The 18,741-nt window shown below is 36.1% G+C and overlaps 1 protein-coding gene across 1 annotated transcript in view; it reads right to left on the bottom strand.

Annotated features, from left to right (window-relative positions):
- Window positions 1-4,537: 4,537 nt before the first annotated feature.
- LOC101743250 (facilitated trehalose transporter Tret1-like) overlaps window positions 4,538-18,741 on the bottom strand; it is a 34,374-nt gene continuing 20,170 nt past the window's right edge. Inside the window, exons 4-8 of the mRNA XM_004922463.5 lie at window positions 17,533-17,685; window positions 15,375-15,501; window positions 8,482-8,717; window positions 7,187-7,381; window positions 4,538-6,602 (exon numbers count right to left, since the gene is read on the bottom strand). Coding sequence (XP_004922520.1) covers window positions 6,333-6,602; window positions 7,187-7,381; window positions 8,482-8,717; window positions 15,375-15,501; window positions 17,533-17,685 — 981 coding nt within the window. The 3' untranslated portion in view covers window positions 4,538-6,332. The remainder of the gene's footprint in view (window positions 6,603-7,186; window positions 7,382-8,481; window positions 8,718-15,374; window positions 15,502-17,532; window positions 17,686-18,741) is intronic.

The following is an 18,741-nucleotide window of genomic DNA, read 5'->3' as shown; positions in this document are numbered from 1 at the left end:
ACATATTTGATAAACGTATGAATCCAGCTAACGACATTTGCGAGACGAGTTTGCTCACACACTGCAAATATGAATGTGGATCTTGAACATGCCGAGCAATTTCATCTGCCGGTGTCGTCGGTTCTTCCCAAAAAGCCTTTTGTTTCTGATAATCAGATTGGAATTTGCCACTTTACACTTCCCACAGGGGTCTAGCCGTTTTCTTAAATTTCACTTTCCACATTTCTGTCGTCCTTTCATTTATGAGAGCACCGCACAGTGATGTCTTATGATCATTCTATTATCTCACCTCTGACCGCATGACCTATTGAGTTACATTTGATAATTTAACTGTGTATGTACTTGAGTAATTTTGGGTCCTTTGTTTTATACGAATAAGATTTTATCTTGTAGTATTAAATATTTAAAATGCTTCTCATTAGATTTCTCTCTGACAGAAAGTCTGGGTTCTTTCCCACTTGACCGTGATCTTCCAAGTTTGGGATCCACATACTGATCTAAACGACATACAGACAAATAACACAGACCGTTTTTAGTATATAGTCTAGTAAATTTAAATCTTCCATCGTTTTTTTTTAATAAATCCAAATACATGATCGGTGGAATCAGATGCAAAATGTAAAGTTATCTAAACTGCCTAAACTGTATCTGCATTCGGTTTGTTTGTTCCATGAAGCTGTCCTGTATTTATTTTTTTGTTCAAACAAACGAAATTCAAGGACAAAATAATTGCAGATTATTTCATTTTTGACTTCAGGAACAGTCTGTTTACATCCTTCGACAGTGCCAATAACATTGTCATTAACATACCATTCGGTTGTCCTTGCTTCCTTGACTTGCTTGTTTGATTCCTAATTTTTTTTTTTTTTTTTTTGTGTTCACTCTACTGTATAAAATCGATTGCAGAGTTTCGCAAATATAAACCACACAGCATCGATACTAATGGCGCAATGTACACACACACAAGTGTGATGTAAATTATTCTCTAATGTAACGTATTTATATAATATATAGATAAATATACGAAGAATTCTCGTAATGTTTTTTTTCAACTGATTTGGCTGTGTTAGGATTCTGGGTAAATTGTAAAAGTGATTTCAGTCTATTTACATGTCTGAAAAATCATATGTATAATTGAAGACATGAGTGGATGAAGGGGATATGATACAATTTGTTAATTTTGAGAAAACGGGCAACAAGCTTTTGTTGATTGTACTTTTTCTTCATACATAACTCCTTCATCACCTGCAATTTCTAAAAATTTTAAAACTTCCGGATTTTAAGGTCTAATATTATGTTTTATAGCAGCGGTCGGGGAACCGAAGTAAATTACCCCAAACGGGGTAAAATGAAATTATGGGGGGTAAAAATGAAACTTTTGTAAGTTAAAAGTATATATTGAAGTGAAACTTCTTTAGAATCGTTGTGATTTCAAACTCGATGAAACAAAATAATTTTTTTTTTCAAAATTGTCATGGGGGCTATAATATGAAAGATGCTGAAAAGAAGCGATTTCGTTTTTTTTTTGTTCTTCGTCATGGGGTAATATCAACTTACACAAAAATATTTTGGGGTAATAATTAAAAAAGTTCCCCGACCGCTGTTTTATAGGCACATAACACCTTCATTCAAAGTAAAAACTTGAAATTTTTAAAAACTGTCTTCAATTGTTAAATGTTTATTACATTTTGAACTTGTGGTAGATGAAGACGCGTCTTTGTACAGTAATGACTGGCGTGAAGCAGTAATGCGTTTTGGTTTGAACCGTAAGGCAGCAGTCGTACCTACTGTAAAAAAGGAGACCTTTATATAATACTAGCGACCCGCCCTCGCTTCGCTTCGGAAACTGTAATTTATTATTGATTTCTCTACTATTTAATGGATGTTATTATACATATAAACCTTCCTCTTCAATCACTCTATCTATTAAAAAAAACCGCATCAAAATCCGTTGCGTAGTTTAAAGATTTAAGCATACATAGGGATATAGGGACAGAGAAAGCGACTTTGTTTTATACTATGTAGTGATTTACAAAATTGAATTTGAAGTTTATAAAATTGAATTTCAAGTTCAAAAACTATACATGAGTCGTCTATTATCAAAGGCGGCAATCTGTACATTTGGACAAAAAATTTTTATTGATATGTCAATACAGATTTATTTGAATATAATCGTCTCCTTCAAAGAATACGGTTCAAAACCTGCATTAAATAAAGGTTAATAGTTAACCTGTTATTTATCTAAGATGTCGTTCCGAAGAGTTTTGTGACTGCCAATGGAATACAAAGTCAATAATTCGTTTTTCTGATTTACCAATCATTGTCCAAAAGTCAGATTGCCGCCTTTGATAATAGTCGACTCACATATAGATGGTTGTAATTAAATGGGGTCCGTCTCGCTGATTGATTTCACTTCGTTCTCATCGTTATTAAACTTCAATTTATATTTCCTGGGACATTTAAATCCAAATCGAATGTCTTTTCGCTGTCTATACATACATACATACATACACACATACATACAGACATCAGCTTTTGTATATAATATATAAATAACTACGAAAAATTTGTACAATTCGTCGCGTACGTTTATTGTAATGTATCGATCTTCACGTGTCTAAAGCGAAAATAGACTTAATGTGTATATATAATACGGTCTATAGTCGAAAATATATAGTGTTAAATTTGCGTAGTGAATTTTTATCATGTTGTTTTTTTTTCTGCGTCTTTGGTAGGCGCATACTGAAGAAGAACCATTTGCAGGTTTTATCAGTGATCGATTCACGAATATTACACCTTTCTGTGTAATATTTACAAACAAAACTGACAATTTTCTGAAGAAAATCTTATAATTTAATGTATAAATGTAAATTATAAAAAAAATATAAAAAAATGACAACTGAAAAAATTATAGTATATGATTTTTTATTTCATCAGATTAATTTTGTTGAAATTATACTATAATTAAATTTTGTAATGTTGAGAGGCCGGAGTTTGGGAATTGTTAATTAACAAAATCAAGCAATGTAAATGTTTTAAATTTATTGTGTTCTAATCTGTCAAAGGTCTTGAAAGTTATCATGTTTGAAACTATAGGCTGTGACGACACTATTAATGATATTAACAATAAACACAGAGTCGTCTGCACACATGTTCGTAATGACTGTCAGTTTTGGGTTATACATAATAATGACGATTGAATGAATATAAAAAATAAATATAGGAACTTAAAAACGTATATATGTTATATATATACGGGGTGTCTCAGAAAGAATAGATAACACCTCATAGTAGAATTGGGGAATCAAAATAAAAAAAAATGTTTCTTAGGTAGTACCTGAAATTAAAACTAAAGAAAAAATACCAAATTTCATGATTAAAATTTAAGTTCAGATAAACTTTTATAAAAAAATACACTAGCTACTGATACGATTTCCTGCATATTCCTTAGTGTAGTCCATGTAGAATATTATAACAACAAAAGCCCAATTGGATTTAATTTTTTTTTTTTTTTTAATACCTAATTTGGGTGTATTTTTGTTTTTTATTTATGTGTCCCCAATAGCTCTACTATGAGGTGTTTCAGGATTATCCATTCTTTCCGGGACACCCTGTATATCAAATATTTTTGGATACTCACGTCTTAGGTATGTTTTAAATTCATCGAATGAAATGATGAAGAAGTGGAAAGCTTTTAACTTTGTAAGCTTGTCAAACAGAAACCTTTTCTTACATACACGTAAATAAGCAACTGGATGAAATTGAGAACACGATTGAGAGCTTCCTCCTTGTCGAGTTGTGGTCGGTTAAAATAATAATAATATTCCTCATGTACTATTTATAGCGTCGAATATCATTAACTTTTAAGGAAATTGTCTTGTTATTCTAATTTGAATTCGTTTATTAAAACTAGTCTGTGTATTAATGTGAACTTACTTGTTTGTACGTTGGGCGTCTTTGAATGTGTTTTCTTTAAGAAGAAAGGTTATAATTAGTTTTCAATTTACAAAAAAAAAATGTATAAAATAATACAAAAAAAAAAGAAATGCTTTTGTAAACTATGCTGGTTATTTATTGTAATAAGTAAATCTTCTACAAAATTTGTTTTATTTTTTATTTTTGATCCAACTACCGTCCTTTATAATAAACGCGGGTACTTGTTGTACAAAGATGTGTTTCTACGCGCGGATGAGTAGGTGAGCTCACGGGCGCAAATTGAGAGGATTTGCTAACACTAGCCCTAGCAAGAGCAGTGCTTCGAATGGGACATATTTAGTGTATAAAGCTGCTTCCAGACTATGTTTACAATATTTTGTTAGTTTTTTAAACTATTATTTATTTTTCATTTTTTAGTTGAATTTCAATTGCGATTTAGATTTTTTTCAATATTTTAATACATTGTTGAACTAGTAGCTATAGCCACTTGTCGGTTTGATATAACCATTCTAGGACAGCCTGTAGGTATATACACTTGTATACATTTTATCCAACAGATAAGCCTTTCATTGTCGATAAAAAAACTCGTAAATAAAAACAATTTTATGGAATTTTATCAGTTTATTGTGTCATTTGTTTATTACGTAGACATTTTTTTACCATAGCATTATAGAAAAGCTTCAAGCTTAATTGTACATTTCAAATTAGACAAATATTATGCCACCACATGAATTTACAGTTTTTCAAAACTCATAACATACCAAAAAAAAATGGCGGTAAATGTACAATTTCAAGAGCATCCATGAACTTTAGGTCCATAAAAACTAAATATGTTTGCTGTTGTGAGTTTTGGTTTTACCTTTTCAAGGCATTTTGACATGTTAAAATCGCAAATGCGGTCGACGGGTACATATTCGTGTCTTATAATAAAGTTGAAATTAGAAATAATGACAATCGACTTTTCAAAGTGCCGTTGTCTAAGTTCAATTGGACGTGGTTAGGCAGAAAGGACTCACCCAAAACGGAAACGCTTCAATTATAATTATATAAAATATATTTAAGTATATAAATTTGTAGTTACCAATTCTTCGAAAGTTTAGAACACATTTAATTGAATTCTGAGCAGAGACATCTTATTTACCGACGTTCACTGAATGACGTCCTTGTCGGTAAGTACATAAAAAAGATGTGTGGTGTCGTGGGACACCGGATAGGAACGAGGTTCCTTATTATAAAAATATTAATTTTATGTTCTATTCGAGGTATAAAGAAAATAAAACTGGAGGTTTCGCAACAACCCACGGTCATTCGGTAACGTGCGAACTTATTGTGGTACACTTCATTCACGGTTGTTTGCCTATGAGTTAGTGTATTGAGCAAACGAACGCTCTGAGATCGGATGGTTAATGTTGATAAAAAAATATGTTATTTTTTGTACGTTATTACAAAGTTAAGTCGTACACTATGTGCGTTACTAATAAAAATCTTATGTTACGGACGTTTTTTCCCGGTTAGGCTACCCCTCCGCATCGTCCCATAAGGAACTTCGTTCCAAAATATTTATATTGGTCATTCTTCGTTAGTTTCCGTCGGTCGATTTCGGCAGAGAACTCAATTTTCAATTAATTCCTTGCGCTTAACTACATCCAATTGTAACTTCCATTAAAATACATTTCCTACTTAATTTTAAATTAACCTATATTTGTTCTATTTTACATGATAATATCACATAATTATTATCACTAAGTAACTGGCTTTAATATGGCAACGCATCATGCTTCGTGGTAGCACTGGGTTAGGAGGCTCAGGAGGAGGTAAGTTTCTCTTAAAGCAATACTTGTTTAAAAGTAATTTCACCAAAAATCATTGGACAACGGTGGACAAAATGGCGGTAATCGCAATCTAAGATCTGAAGTTGAAAGCGTGTACTAAATTAATTAAGTAAATGAAGTAATAATAAAATAATATAGAAATAATATTCTCAATGCATAGGATTTGTTACTAAAAAAAAGCTGTAACAAAATTTGACAAATTCCTTTTCAAAATCAGTATTTTTGCTATAGTACGCCATCTTAAAATTCATTTAATTTTATATAACATTTATTACAAAGTTCCACTCACAGATTAATATATTACCTCTACCCTCCGTACTGCCATCATTCGTCCTTCACATAATAAACAATAAAAACATTTAATAAGTGTCAAACAAAATTTCTAGTCATAAAGAAATTTCTAGAAAAAATCGTAGCCTCTGAAAATAAAGCGAACCACATTTGAGGCGATATTTTAAACATTTTCTAGTTCTAGATTATTGATTATTGACTACGACATTAGTGAAATGTGAAACATAGTTGCACTTTCGATGATTTATCCAACGGAACTTATCCTTTTTAGTATTAGACGTGGTTTGTTTCAACCACTTCGTCCGATTTCTTTTTTCTCTTATTCTTTCCTTCTAAATCGGCGTAAATGTCCTCTAAGCTCCTCATTTTTGTTTCCGGAACACAGAAGATTAGATAGAATACGTTCGAGAGACATATTAAACTGAACATCCAGAATGTGAAGTGATAGCCAATCAGCTCGGTCAATGGAGCGAACAGTCTCAGCAGAGCGAAGTCTGTTGCCAGAGATATTGCCATAACTAAAGTCGCCACTGTACCACGGAGCTGTAAATAATAATTATAAATTGACTGAGTGATTTATAAATCAAATTTACCTATACAATTACGAATAAATAATAGTTTAAAAAAACTAAGAAAATACGCTTTTATAGAAAATCCCAGTAAAAATAGAAAATAAATCTTAATAAATTTGAATTAAAAATAGTGTAAAAAAAGATTATTGTAAAAAAAGCGCGGTCTGCGCGGGTAGGTACCACCACCCCGCCTATTTCTGCCGTGAAGCAGTAATGCGTTTCGGTTTGAAGGGTGGGGCAGCCGCTGTAACTATATATACTTGAGACCTTAGAACTTATATCTCAAGGTGGGTGGCGCATTTACGTCGTAGATGTCTATAGGCTCCAGTAACCACTTGACACCAGGTGGGCTGCGAGCTCGTCCACCCATCTAAGCAAAAAAAAAAAAAACGCGGCACTGTTAACAGTTTACAAAGTTTTATGCTTTTATTGTTTTGGGTCAGGGAACCGTTCGAATTCCGCTTAAGCGTTGGGCCAATAGGTGTGCATATCCGAAGCGATTAAAACCGCGGAACACCCGAGTTTAAGTAATTTTAAAGTGTACAAAAATCTCACCTGGAAACTAAACATCTCTGTCATTATGACGAACGGTAGCGGTTGGAGTCCCGATGCGTCTGCGAATATGCAGATGCAGAGCGCTGCTATCGGCACCCATCCAGGCATGAACACGCCAATGCCCTGGAGGTAGAACCAGACTCCGAGCAGAGCCATGCTGAATCCAGCCACCACGCTTGTGACCGCTAGAAGAGGCTGCAAGCGATAACGATACGTCTAAGTCGTCGTGGCCTAAAGGATAAGAAGTCCGGTGCATTCGTGTTGAGCGATGCACCGGTGTTCGAATCCCGCAGGCGGATACCATTTTTTCTAATGAAATACGTCGTCAGCAAATGTTCTCGATTGATTTCCACGGTGAAGGAATAACATCGTGTAATAAAAATCAAACCCGCAAATTTTTATTTGCGTAATTACTAGTGGTAGACCTCTTGTGAATCCGCGCGGGTAGGTACCACCGCCCTGCCTGTTTCTGCCGTGAAGCAGTAATGAGTTTCGGTTTGAAGGGTGGGGCAGTCGTTGTAACTATACTGAGACCTTAGAACTTATATCTCAAGGTGGGTGGCGTATTTACGTTGTAGATGTCTATGGGCTCCAGTAATCACTTAACACCAGGTGGGCTGTGAGCTCGTCCACCTATCTAAGCAATAAAAAAAAAGAATAAAAAAAATAATCGACTTAAAAGTAATGAATAGAAGAAGCTCGGGACTTGACGAACTTTTCACGATCGAATCTTTTTAATTAATTGCCAGACTACTATAATAAAGTTATTTGATTATGTAGCAATATTTTATTTTGTTATGGAAACAGGCAACTGTTTAAATACCGCGGTGTTTACTTGTCAACAGAGATACACATGGCTGTTTAGTACAAACACGTGAGCCCACAGAAACAGGAAAAACGAATCCATCAACCAAACAATATGTAAAATTGAATGAAACCGCAACTTTTCTGAAGTTTGTTCACGGGTGATCACACTAGTGGATCCATTACTAAAATCTAAAATTACCTATAAAATAATTGAATATGCAATTTCGAAAAGGGCACATCTCTGAGAATGTAAAATGTTCAGGAAATGAACAAAAACTGATTATTTTCTAAAGCAGTGTAAAATTTAAAATATTAACTTATGAGATAGATTTAAGTGTTAATTAGCAATTGAAAATTACTGGAATTATTTTAAAATGGGTGTAGGTAAGCCTCAAAACTACATGTATATGAAAAAACGTATTTGACAAAATATGCGACATGTGCCCTTTTCGAAATTGCATATTCAGTTGTAACGGGATATTACGTACCTTCCTGCCGGCTCTATCGACTAGTTGACAGGCCAGGAATGAGCCTACGATCTGAACAGCTGCCAACATGATAGACTGCTTGTTCGGAGACAAAGATATACTGATGTTCGGGTCTTTACGGGCTGCCGTGAAGATGTGACTCGCGTACACCAGGATCGCGATGCAACCGCAGAATTCACGAGTCAAATTCACGATTAGTGCCACCCAGAATGCTTTGACGGCTGTCTTATCGGAAACTGAAAACAAAAGATAAGTTATGATATTAAAAACAATGTTTTCTAAGTGTTTTTTTTGAGTTTTTATTTTTTATTTTATTGGTTAGATGGGTGGACGAGCTCACAGCCCACCTGGCGTTAAGTGGTTACTGGAGCCCATAGACATCTACAACGCAAATGCGCCTTGAGATATAAGTTCTAAGGTCTCAATATAGTTACAACGGCTGCCCCACCCTTCAAACCGAAACGCATTACTGCTTCACGCGCAGAAATAGGCAGGGCTGTGGTACCTACCAGTGCGGACTCACAAGAGGTCCTACCACCAGTGCACATGTATTTATGTAATACTGTTACGCGCTGTGGTTCGGGATAAATAAAATTCTACCGAATTACAAGTTAACACTGTATTCAACACTTAGAACACTTCACAAACACTTTAAAATTCTCAATTCGCTGCTTTCGCTTCGCTTCAGGTGATCCGTTCGCTGTTTCGCTTCGAGTAGTTCCGATTACTAACTGACAGTGTTGCCATCTCTGCAACGCTTTTATAGTCGAAACGAAATCCCTAGAATTATCGAAAATATTCCACACATTTCGAGTATTGTGTTTCCGCTATCTGACAATAGATGGCGTTGTACTTCTCGAGCGTTCTAGGTGCTACTAGATATTCGTTCGACTACTCGGCGATAGATGGCGTTACTCTTATCGGCGTAGCAATACATACATGGGCCTTTTCGCAATCATTGTAATGAGGTCCACAAAATGTGTTCGTAATTGTAAACTTGTAATTGTAATTGTATGTATGTACATATGTTGTACTTTTCATTTGTTTTGTTACTATGTCCTTAATAAAATATTTAAAAAAAATCCCTACCATTAATATGGATTAATATTTTATCTGAAATAAATGAATTTAATAATAATAATAATATATAGAGCGAAAAATAACTTATGTATTTATTTTCTATAGCTGTCATGGTTTTGTAAAACGTGAAAATACATATCATGGAAAGAAAATAGATTAGCAGATGTTTATAATTAATGTTTCCCTAACACTACTACATTTGTAGCATGTAGGTATGCAAAGCCATTGTATTATTACAACAATAGAATTAATATTTTGGAGGATAATTGTCAATTTAAGTATTACATATTTTGTTAAATAATTTTTTTTAAAAATATTATATATCTAAATTATAATAAGTATGATTGCCGAGAATTAATGGCCGTTTTCCAATTACAGCACAAGAGCGAATTATGCGACATAATGCTCAACTAAGCTTCAGCGTAATTCGGCATTGTGCGTTACTGAGTAGTATTATGCTCTGTAATTAACCATTACTTAATGGTAGTTTTCCAATTAACCATTGCTTAATGGTAGTTTTCCAATTACAGAGCATAATGCGACTCAGTGACGCACAATGCCGAATTATGCTGAAGCTTAGTTGAGCATTATGCCGCATAGTGCGCTCTTGTGCTGTAATTGGAAAACGGCCAATATAGCGTTTCGGTAGCAAGCCAGAAAAGCAAGCAAGAAAAGTTAATGTTATTTTTTTATTAAGTCAGACATGGGTGCAAATTTTCAAGTCCATTGGAAGTTTTTGATTTCTTGGCAATTACGCGAAAAGATTTAACTGTTCAATATAGCAAAATGATTTCAGTATGATCTGCACGAAAACGGTAAATAACTATTTAAATAATAATTTATAGTTACTTAACATTTACAAACAGAATACGGTGCCATATCTCGTCAAACAAACCGTAACAGTTTGATGTTATTGCGTGTCATAAAAATCAAAGTTTGTCGTAAATTTTAATAAAGAAAAAACACATTACTAATCTATATATTAACAGGTGAAGCAAAAACTTTGTATCCCTTTTTACAAAAATTGCGCGGGCGGAGGAGTATGAAATTTTCCACACTTATAAAGAATATAGAGAAGAAGTGCACAATGATAATATTTTTTAAAGTAATGCATAAAAGATACATTAAATCAATAAAGAAAACATTACACACACTACATACCATGTATTTGACGCACACACGCATGCATACTATTTATTGTCAAACTTTTGTTCTTGACGTTTGTTATCAAATTGAGAATAGATTAAATATTGTGTGTCTTTGTTAATATTTTTTATAGTGTAGTCTTGGCCAAATTTGTGATTATAGAAGTATAAAATACAACCATAATAATGTTCAAACTTATAATTTCAATTAATTATAGTCGAATTTCGACTACCCAGGGATCACTAGTCTAATTAGAATTACTAGTGAGTTGCTAAAAACAAGCAGTGCAAATATCTCGGATTGTGAACGAATAAAAATCAACAAAAGAAAAAAAATTCAAGACATCACTGCGAATGATGATTGAGAAGTGAATTGAAAACATGTTTATTATTACAATTGATAGCCGCGACCTCCTTATAAAAATCATTCGCGACTGGACATCCGTCCTTGATGTTTGAACTGCCAATTGAATAGAGCTGGGACAATAAATAAACGAATCGGGAATTTAGGAAAATAAACGTGAATGATTCCTGTAGTTTATTACTGGTGGTAGGACCTCTTGTGAGTCCGCGCGGGTAGGTACCACCGCCCTGCCTATTTCTGCCGTGAAGCAGTAATGCGTTTCGGTTTGAAGGGTGGGGCAGCCGTTGTAACTATACTTGAGACCTTAGAACTTATATCTAAAGGTGGGTGGCGCATTTATGGGCTGTGAGCTCGTCCACCCATCTAGCAATAAAAAAAAAAAGTTTGTCGGAGTATTTTTTTAAAAAGCGTTCGAATTATTGTTTCTTGTAACATACTAATTATTAGTACTGTATTGTAGTAGAAATCTCGATTTACAAACGTAGTGATTTTCCCGTCTTTTATGCAATGCAAACTACTTTTAAAAACTGACCCGAGGAGAAACTCGAATGTGGGATTTGCGTGTTAACCTGTTAACAAGTGCGTTTGTAAAAAAAAAACGTGTGGCACTCGGGAACTGCCGCGGTAAATCTATTGCATAGCATTTTTTATCAACTTATGCAATTATAATTAGACAATGATAATTTAATATTAAAACAATAATAAAACAAGACCACGCTATATTAGACATTAATAAAAGCAAAACCTTAACTGTCCCCTTCACACTCATAAGCTAGACCGCGCGAGAGAGAGATGGGCAGAATTTTCATGATGCACATGCAGTGTGACGTCACGCCACGCGCTTATTCACAAACACTACACAAGCGCAACGTGTGAATGTGTTGAACGCGAGCTACACGGTAGGCGGAGTGAGGGGTGTAAGGTTTTTTTCGTTACGGAATTTCATGAATTCGGTCGCCGCGCTCAAGGCCCGCGATAAAAGCTATGCAATACCTTAATAAATGTCTTCCTGTTATTTTTATTAAAAGCATTGCTGTATTAAACTCATCGATAAATATGTTAAATTTTTTCACTTAACGGTTTACTGGCCAGTTTAGTTCTTGTTACATTGATTTCAAAACATCTGATCATCTAATCACAACAACTGATTCCATCGTTCGAAAAAGGAAAAAAAATATAACATAAGCTGTCTAGTAAAATAGCAATAAAGTCGATTTGAATAATGATAATGTAGTGTTTCTATTTTATGAGATTTTCGCGTTACGTATACAATGGCAGACGTGAATAAAACATCGTCATGGTTTTATCTCGGGTTTACTTTTATAAATTATACACACTAAACGTCCGTGACCGCGAAAACTGTAAAAGTATTCAAGACGCGGGAAGTTGTCACAAACGTAAAAAAAATAAACATAAGTTTAAAACATGTAGATGTATGTCTTTAGTCAGGTGTTGTGGTTTAATACGTTTTTGTATTTGTTATAATATTATTGTGAGATTGCGTTATGAAATTCATGGATTACAAGCCAGTTCTGGCCTAGTAGGAAGCTAGTTGTAGGCTTTATGGTATTATTAGGGTATATTTTTGTATTGCTTGGATGGGTGGACGAGCTCACAGCCCATCTGGTGTTAAGTGGTTACTGGAGCCCATAGACATCTCAAACAACGTAAATGCGCCACCCACCTTGAGATATAAGTTCTAAGATCTCTTTCGTGTTTTTTTTTTTTTTCCTACCTAAGCTGAGAGTCTTGAGAGGCTATGTCACCGTAACCCTAACTTTTGTAGGTGAGCTCACGGGGCTCAAACCTGATGACGTTGCTAACACGAACCCTAGCAAGAGCCGTGCTTCGCAGAATCTACCACCGGATCGGAAACGCGACCCACTGAGAAGATCCGGCGAGAAACTCAGTGGGCTGTGTCTGAGAGTTAGTTTACTCGTCGAGCCCTTCGTCGCAAGCGACGGGTTCGACGAGAACGGTGACCGGTGCTTGAAGTACCTAGAAGCACCGTTAGTGGATCGGGAGGATCCGAGATGACGTGTTTTGGGCGACGTCGACTGCTTTCCATTCTGTCCGCAGGATCGGGAGCGCTTCCGAATGTATATACTTGTATATATGTAAGCTTATCTTGAAAATGTCGTTAGCGCGATTCAGGCATCTGGCAAATATATTTCGTACCACGTTAACTACCGCTAATTTATCAAAGTGTAGCTGACGGCAAATCCAAAAATTGCTTTATTTTTGCATGGTTATATTTGAGTCGTCTATTATCAAAGGTGGCAACCTGTGCATTTGGACAAAAAAATGTTATTGATATGTCAATACAGATTGATTTGAATATAATCGTCTCCTTCAAAGAATACGGTTCAAAACCTGCATTAAATAAAGGTTAATACTTAACCTGTTATTTATCTAAGATGTCGTTCAGAAGAGTTTTGTGACTGCCAATGGAATACAAAGTCAATAATTCGTTTTTCTGATTTACCAATCATTGTCCAAAAGTCACATTGCCGGCTTTGATAATAGTCGACTCATTTGTTCATTAGTTCGAGCGTTGTGTATTACAGAAAATTACTAGGACTAGTGGCCCCGCAGAAGTCGAAATTCGACTATAATTATATTATACGAAGTACGTTAAATAACTCGACGTACGCGACTCGCTGAATACCGTCCCAGCTCTGTGGTCATTGTTTTCAATTCAGCCAACGATTAATTCGTTTGTAAGAGTTTGCACGGTGTCAAATGACTTATGAATGTCAATTAGTGAACAGTGACGGGTCAATTGTTATTTAAGCGTATTGCTATCGAGCTATAGCGGATTCATGTTTTCCTGGTACCCTGGTAAATGTTTTGAAAACAAATTTGTTTGGTCTCTCTCTCTCTCTCTCTCTCTCTCTATCTGCGTTTTATAGTTAAGGAAACATGATCGATGTTGTTTATGTTTAAGGCATCATCGATCATATTCTTCCTGTGTATACGGTTCAATGTGGTTTAAGACTTTTGTTTGTTCAATGTGCATGCTATTAGATATGAATACGAAATTAGCTCTGTGTATTTATTACGCTTGCGTGTCTGAAACTATTTTGACGAAATTCGGAATATCTTAAGAGGGCTTACGCACCCAATCCCATTGAGACCAAGTTGTGTATACTACTGTATACACAACGTTGTGTATACAGTATACATAGCTACGATCATAGATATTTGTTTAGAATAATTGGTACGTATTGCTATTGTTATAAATTATACGAATACGCCAGTTTTCTGATAGGTTTTACATTACAAAAATACTATTATCATTAATATTTTGGGGCTTTGATGTGGCGGGTAGCCATCGGTATACCGACGGTCCGAATGTTGTTGTTCGGAACTTGTATATATGCGCTTTATCTTGAAAATGTCGTAAGGGAGATTCAGGCATCTGTCAATTATCTTGCGTTGTATGATGGCTACCGCCACAATATACTGTTGTTTTCAATTTTTTTCTTCTACCTATTCTAGTAACCTCGAGGGGTTATTCTAGATTCACCGAGCTAGTAGGTGAGCTAGCGGGGCTCAAACCTGACAACGTTGCTAACACTAACCCTAGCAAGAGCCGTGCTTCGCAGAATCTACGACCGGATCGGAATCGCGACCCACTGAGAAGATCCGGCAAGAAATTCAGTGGGCTGTGTCTGTGGGTTAATTTACTCGCCGAATCCTTCGTCGCAAGCGACGGGTTCGACGAGAACGATGACCGGTGCTTGAGGTACCTACATTTCAATAATCTATTTCAATCGCGATATATGAAGTTAAGACTGAAATTGCAATCTGTTCACACGCTGTAGATTTTCGTGAAATCATTCGAAGAATTCAGAATTATATCGCATTGTTTTGCAGCCCAAACCCTATAACTACATATATACTTATCTGTTTTTAATTACAGTTCCACTTTTCAAATATCATTTATCGTTACATCGCTTGTGTATTTCGGTTATCTTATATCTTATATATCTTCTCTATATATAAAAATGAATTGCTGTTCGTTAGTCTCGCTAAAAGTCGAGAACGGCTGGACCGATTTGACTAATTTTGGTCTTGAATTATTTGTGGAGGTTCAGAGAAGGTTTAAAAGGTAGATAAAAAATGCTCGGAATTAAATAAAAATAACAATTTTGTTTTCTCTTTGATGTGTCCCCCGTCGGATGGATTCCTTTTGTTTATTTTAATTTTATTTTATATAAAAATTTAGGTCTTTTATTTATCGATTGAGGCACTACGAAGTCTGCCGGGTCAGCTAGTAAATAATAAAATTATTAACTCACATAATAATTTTGGAGAGAACTTCGGCTCGCATGTGGTCTGCTCAACGATAAGCCGATCAATTTCCTCATTGACCAGCTTATGGTCCTTAGGCAACGAACGGAGCCAACCGATAACCTTCCTTGTTTCCTGTTAACAAAGTCTGTTTTTAATAAGCGGTTCAGTTACAATTACAATTGAAGTCGTCGTGGTCTAAAGGATAAGACGTCCGATGCATTCCGGTGGTACCAATTTTTCTAATAAAATACGTACTTAATAAACGTTCACGATTGACTTTCACGTTGAAGGAATAACATCGTGCAATAAAAATCAAACCCGCAAAATTATAATTTGCGTAATTACAGGTGGTAGGACCTCTTGTGAGTCCGCACGGGTAGGTACCACCACCCTGCCTATTTCTGCCGTGAAGCAATAATGCGTTTCGGTTTGAAGGGTAGGGCAGACGTTGTAACTATACTTGAGAACTTATATCTCTAGGTGGGTGGCGCATTTACGTCGTAGATGTCTATGGGCTTCAGTAACCACTTAACACCAGGTGGGCTGTCAGCTCGTCCACCCATATAAGCAATAAACAAAAAAGTTAATTTTTATCTTTCGTTTTTTCTTTGTCGTCAAAGTGAGTGGTGTGATTGAGTCACACGATACTATAGAGCAGTGATTCTCAACCTTTTTTTTGTTGCGGCACATATTTAACGATTTCAAAATTTGGCGGCACGCAAATAAAAAAAGGTGATAAAAATTATTTACTTACTCCAACACTCTGCATAAATAGTTTATCAAAAAATTTTAATATACGAAATAAACTAAAATATACTATAAATTTTTTTTTGTGGATTTAAATATATATTCATGTTTAATGTATTTTTCTTTTAAAATGATATAATTTAATAATATTAACATTATTATATATTCGCAAAATTTGGCGGCACACAAAAGTGCCGCGGAACAGTGGTTGAGAATCACTGCTATAGAGTTACCGTTTTATTTGAGCAGCCACGTTTTTTGGTACAAAGTTTAAGATATTTCGATAATTTAATGCAATTTTCAAAAAAAAAACACGCAAGCCCACGTATAATCGTAAAAGGATAATCAGTATGCATTTTTTGAGCATAGACGCATTAACTTTTTATACAATAAAATAATTTTTTCTTACACTATTTTTAATTCAATTTTATTAAAATTTATTTTCTATTTTTTGTTGGACTTTCTATAAAAGCGTATTTTGTTAGTTTTTTTAAACTATTAATTATTTTTATTATTAGTTGAATTTAAATTTTTTAAATATTTTTTTTAAATATCGCATTGTCATCTGCCCTTAATAAGTATACCAAATTTCGAGTTAATCCGACGTTTTGAAGGGGGTCAAAATCACGTTCAAAGATTCCGTTACATACTAATATACGTCTGAAGCTAATAAAAGCTTATTAAAATACGCCCAGTTCACAAGAAACTCAATGAAGCAATTGCTTTTCAGTACCAAATTTTCAGGTAATGGACAATCCGTATTTTTTATGTACACGTAGAACGTATTCAATCTTAGACAGTCTCAATGACCGTGAAAATTTTTCTGGCACCGCGCCGCGCCATGCGGCAGAGAAAAACTATTTTTAAATCGTGTTTACCGATGCATCTATGCGTATTATTTTTAATAGGTTTTCTGATATCGAACGAGATCATTGATAGGGAATGCTTTGAGGTGGAACATAGTTTTATTGCCCACGTAGGCTGACGAGCATATGGTGAGTGGTTACCGTCGCCCATGGACTACAGCAATGCCAGGGGCAGAGCTAAACCGCTGCCTATCGTTCTTTATTTGCCGCGAAGAATTCCTCAAATATTTTTTTTATTGCTTAGATGGGTGGACGAGCTCACAGCCCACCTGGTGCTATGTGGTAACTGGAGCCCATAGACATCTACAACGTAAATACGCCACCCACCTCGAGATATAAGTTCTAAGGTCTCAGTATAGTTACAACGGCTGCTCCGCCCTTCAAACCGAAATGCATTACTGCTTCACGGCAGAAATAGGCAGGGTAGTGGTACCTACCCGTGTGGACTCACAAGAGTTCCTACCACGAGTAAAATATGCGTTCTCATAAACAGTCCATTTTCAATAAAGAAGGTTCAGACTGGTTGCATATCTTAAGGTACAAGACTTACTTCATTTTTTCCGCACTTGATGAGGTAGGATGGTGTTTCCGGCAGCTTCAGGAATACACAGAAGTGCACCACGGGGATGGCCAGCAGTATCCACAGCACGGTGTTGAACGGTAGAAAATCACCCAAGATGAACACTAGAAGGTTTCCAGCAGTCTGTGAAAACAAGAAAAATTAAGTCTTTAGTGTTGGTTACGGGATTTGCGAGACGTAATGTCGTGGATGGAGCGCTGAACAAATGTGTCTTTTTTTGCCTACCTAATCTATTTTTCTTTATTGCTTAGGTGGGTGGACGAGCTCACAGTCCACCTGGTGTTAAGTGGTTACTGGAGCCCATAGACATGTACAACGTAAATGCGCCACCCGCTTTGAGACATAAGTTCTAAGGTCTCAAGTATAGTTACAGCGGCTGCCCCACCTTTCAAACCGAAACGCATTACTGCTTCACGGCAGAAATAGGCAGGGTGGTGGTACCTACCCGCGCGGACTCTCAAGAGGTCCTACCACCAGTAATAATCTGATAGCCTAATCTGATAGCCTTGAGAGGCTATTTCAGCTTGACCTTAACTAGTAGGTGAGCTCACGGGGCTCAAACCGGAGTGATGATAACACTGACCCTAGCAAGAGCAGTGTTTCGCAGAATCTACGACCGGATCGGAAACGCGACCCACTGAGAAGATCCGGCGAGAAACTCAGTTGGCTGTGTCTATGGGTTAATTCGCTCGTCGAGCCCTTCGTCGCAAGCGACGGGTTCGACGAGGACAGTGATCGGTGCTTGTGGTATCTAAAAGCGCCGTTAATGGATCGGGAGGATCCGTAATTACGTGTTTTGGGCGACGTCGACCGTTTACCATTCAGTCTACATGATCGGGTATGTAGTTTCCAGCGGCCATGACAAGAGGGTTCTCATGTCGTGCCGCCTTTTCAAAGTGGCGCAATGATGCCGACTGTATATACTTAATGACCGAGTCAAGTTCCAGGTCATCATGGATATAAATGTGTCAATTCTTTCGGAGCTAAACGTCAAGACCTGTCTACCTGCAATCTGTATGCAGCGTCTCCTCAAGTACTTCGGACACGCGGCCCAACGAAATCCTGACAACTTGGAAAAATTAATAGTTGTAGGTCACGTGGAAGGAAAGAGAAGTCGAGGAAGATCGCCAACTAGGTGGACGGACATTGTCAAGGAGGCCACAAACACCAGCGTCCCGG

The sequence above is a fragment of the Bombyx mori genome, chromosome 20, assembly GCF_030269925.1.
Source record: "Bombyx mori chromosome 20, ASM3026992v2".
NCBI classification, from domain to species: Eukaryota; Metazoa; Arthropoda; class Insecta; order Lepidoptera; family Bombycidae; genus Bombyx; species Bombyx mori.
The sequence above is the reverse complement of the archived record's forward strand: the minus strand, read 5'-3'. Positions and strand labels throughout refer to the sequence as shown.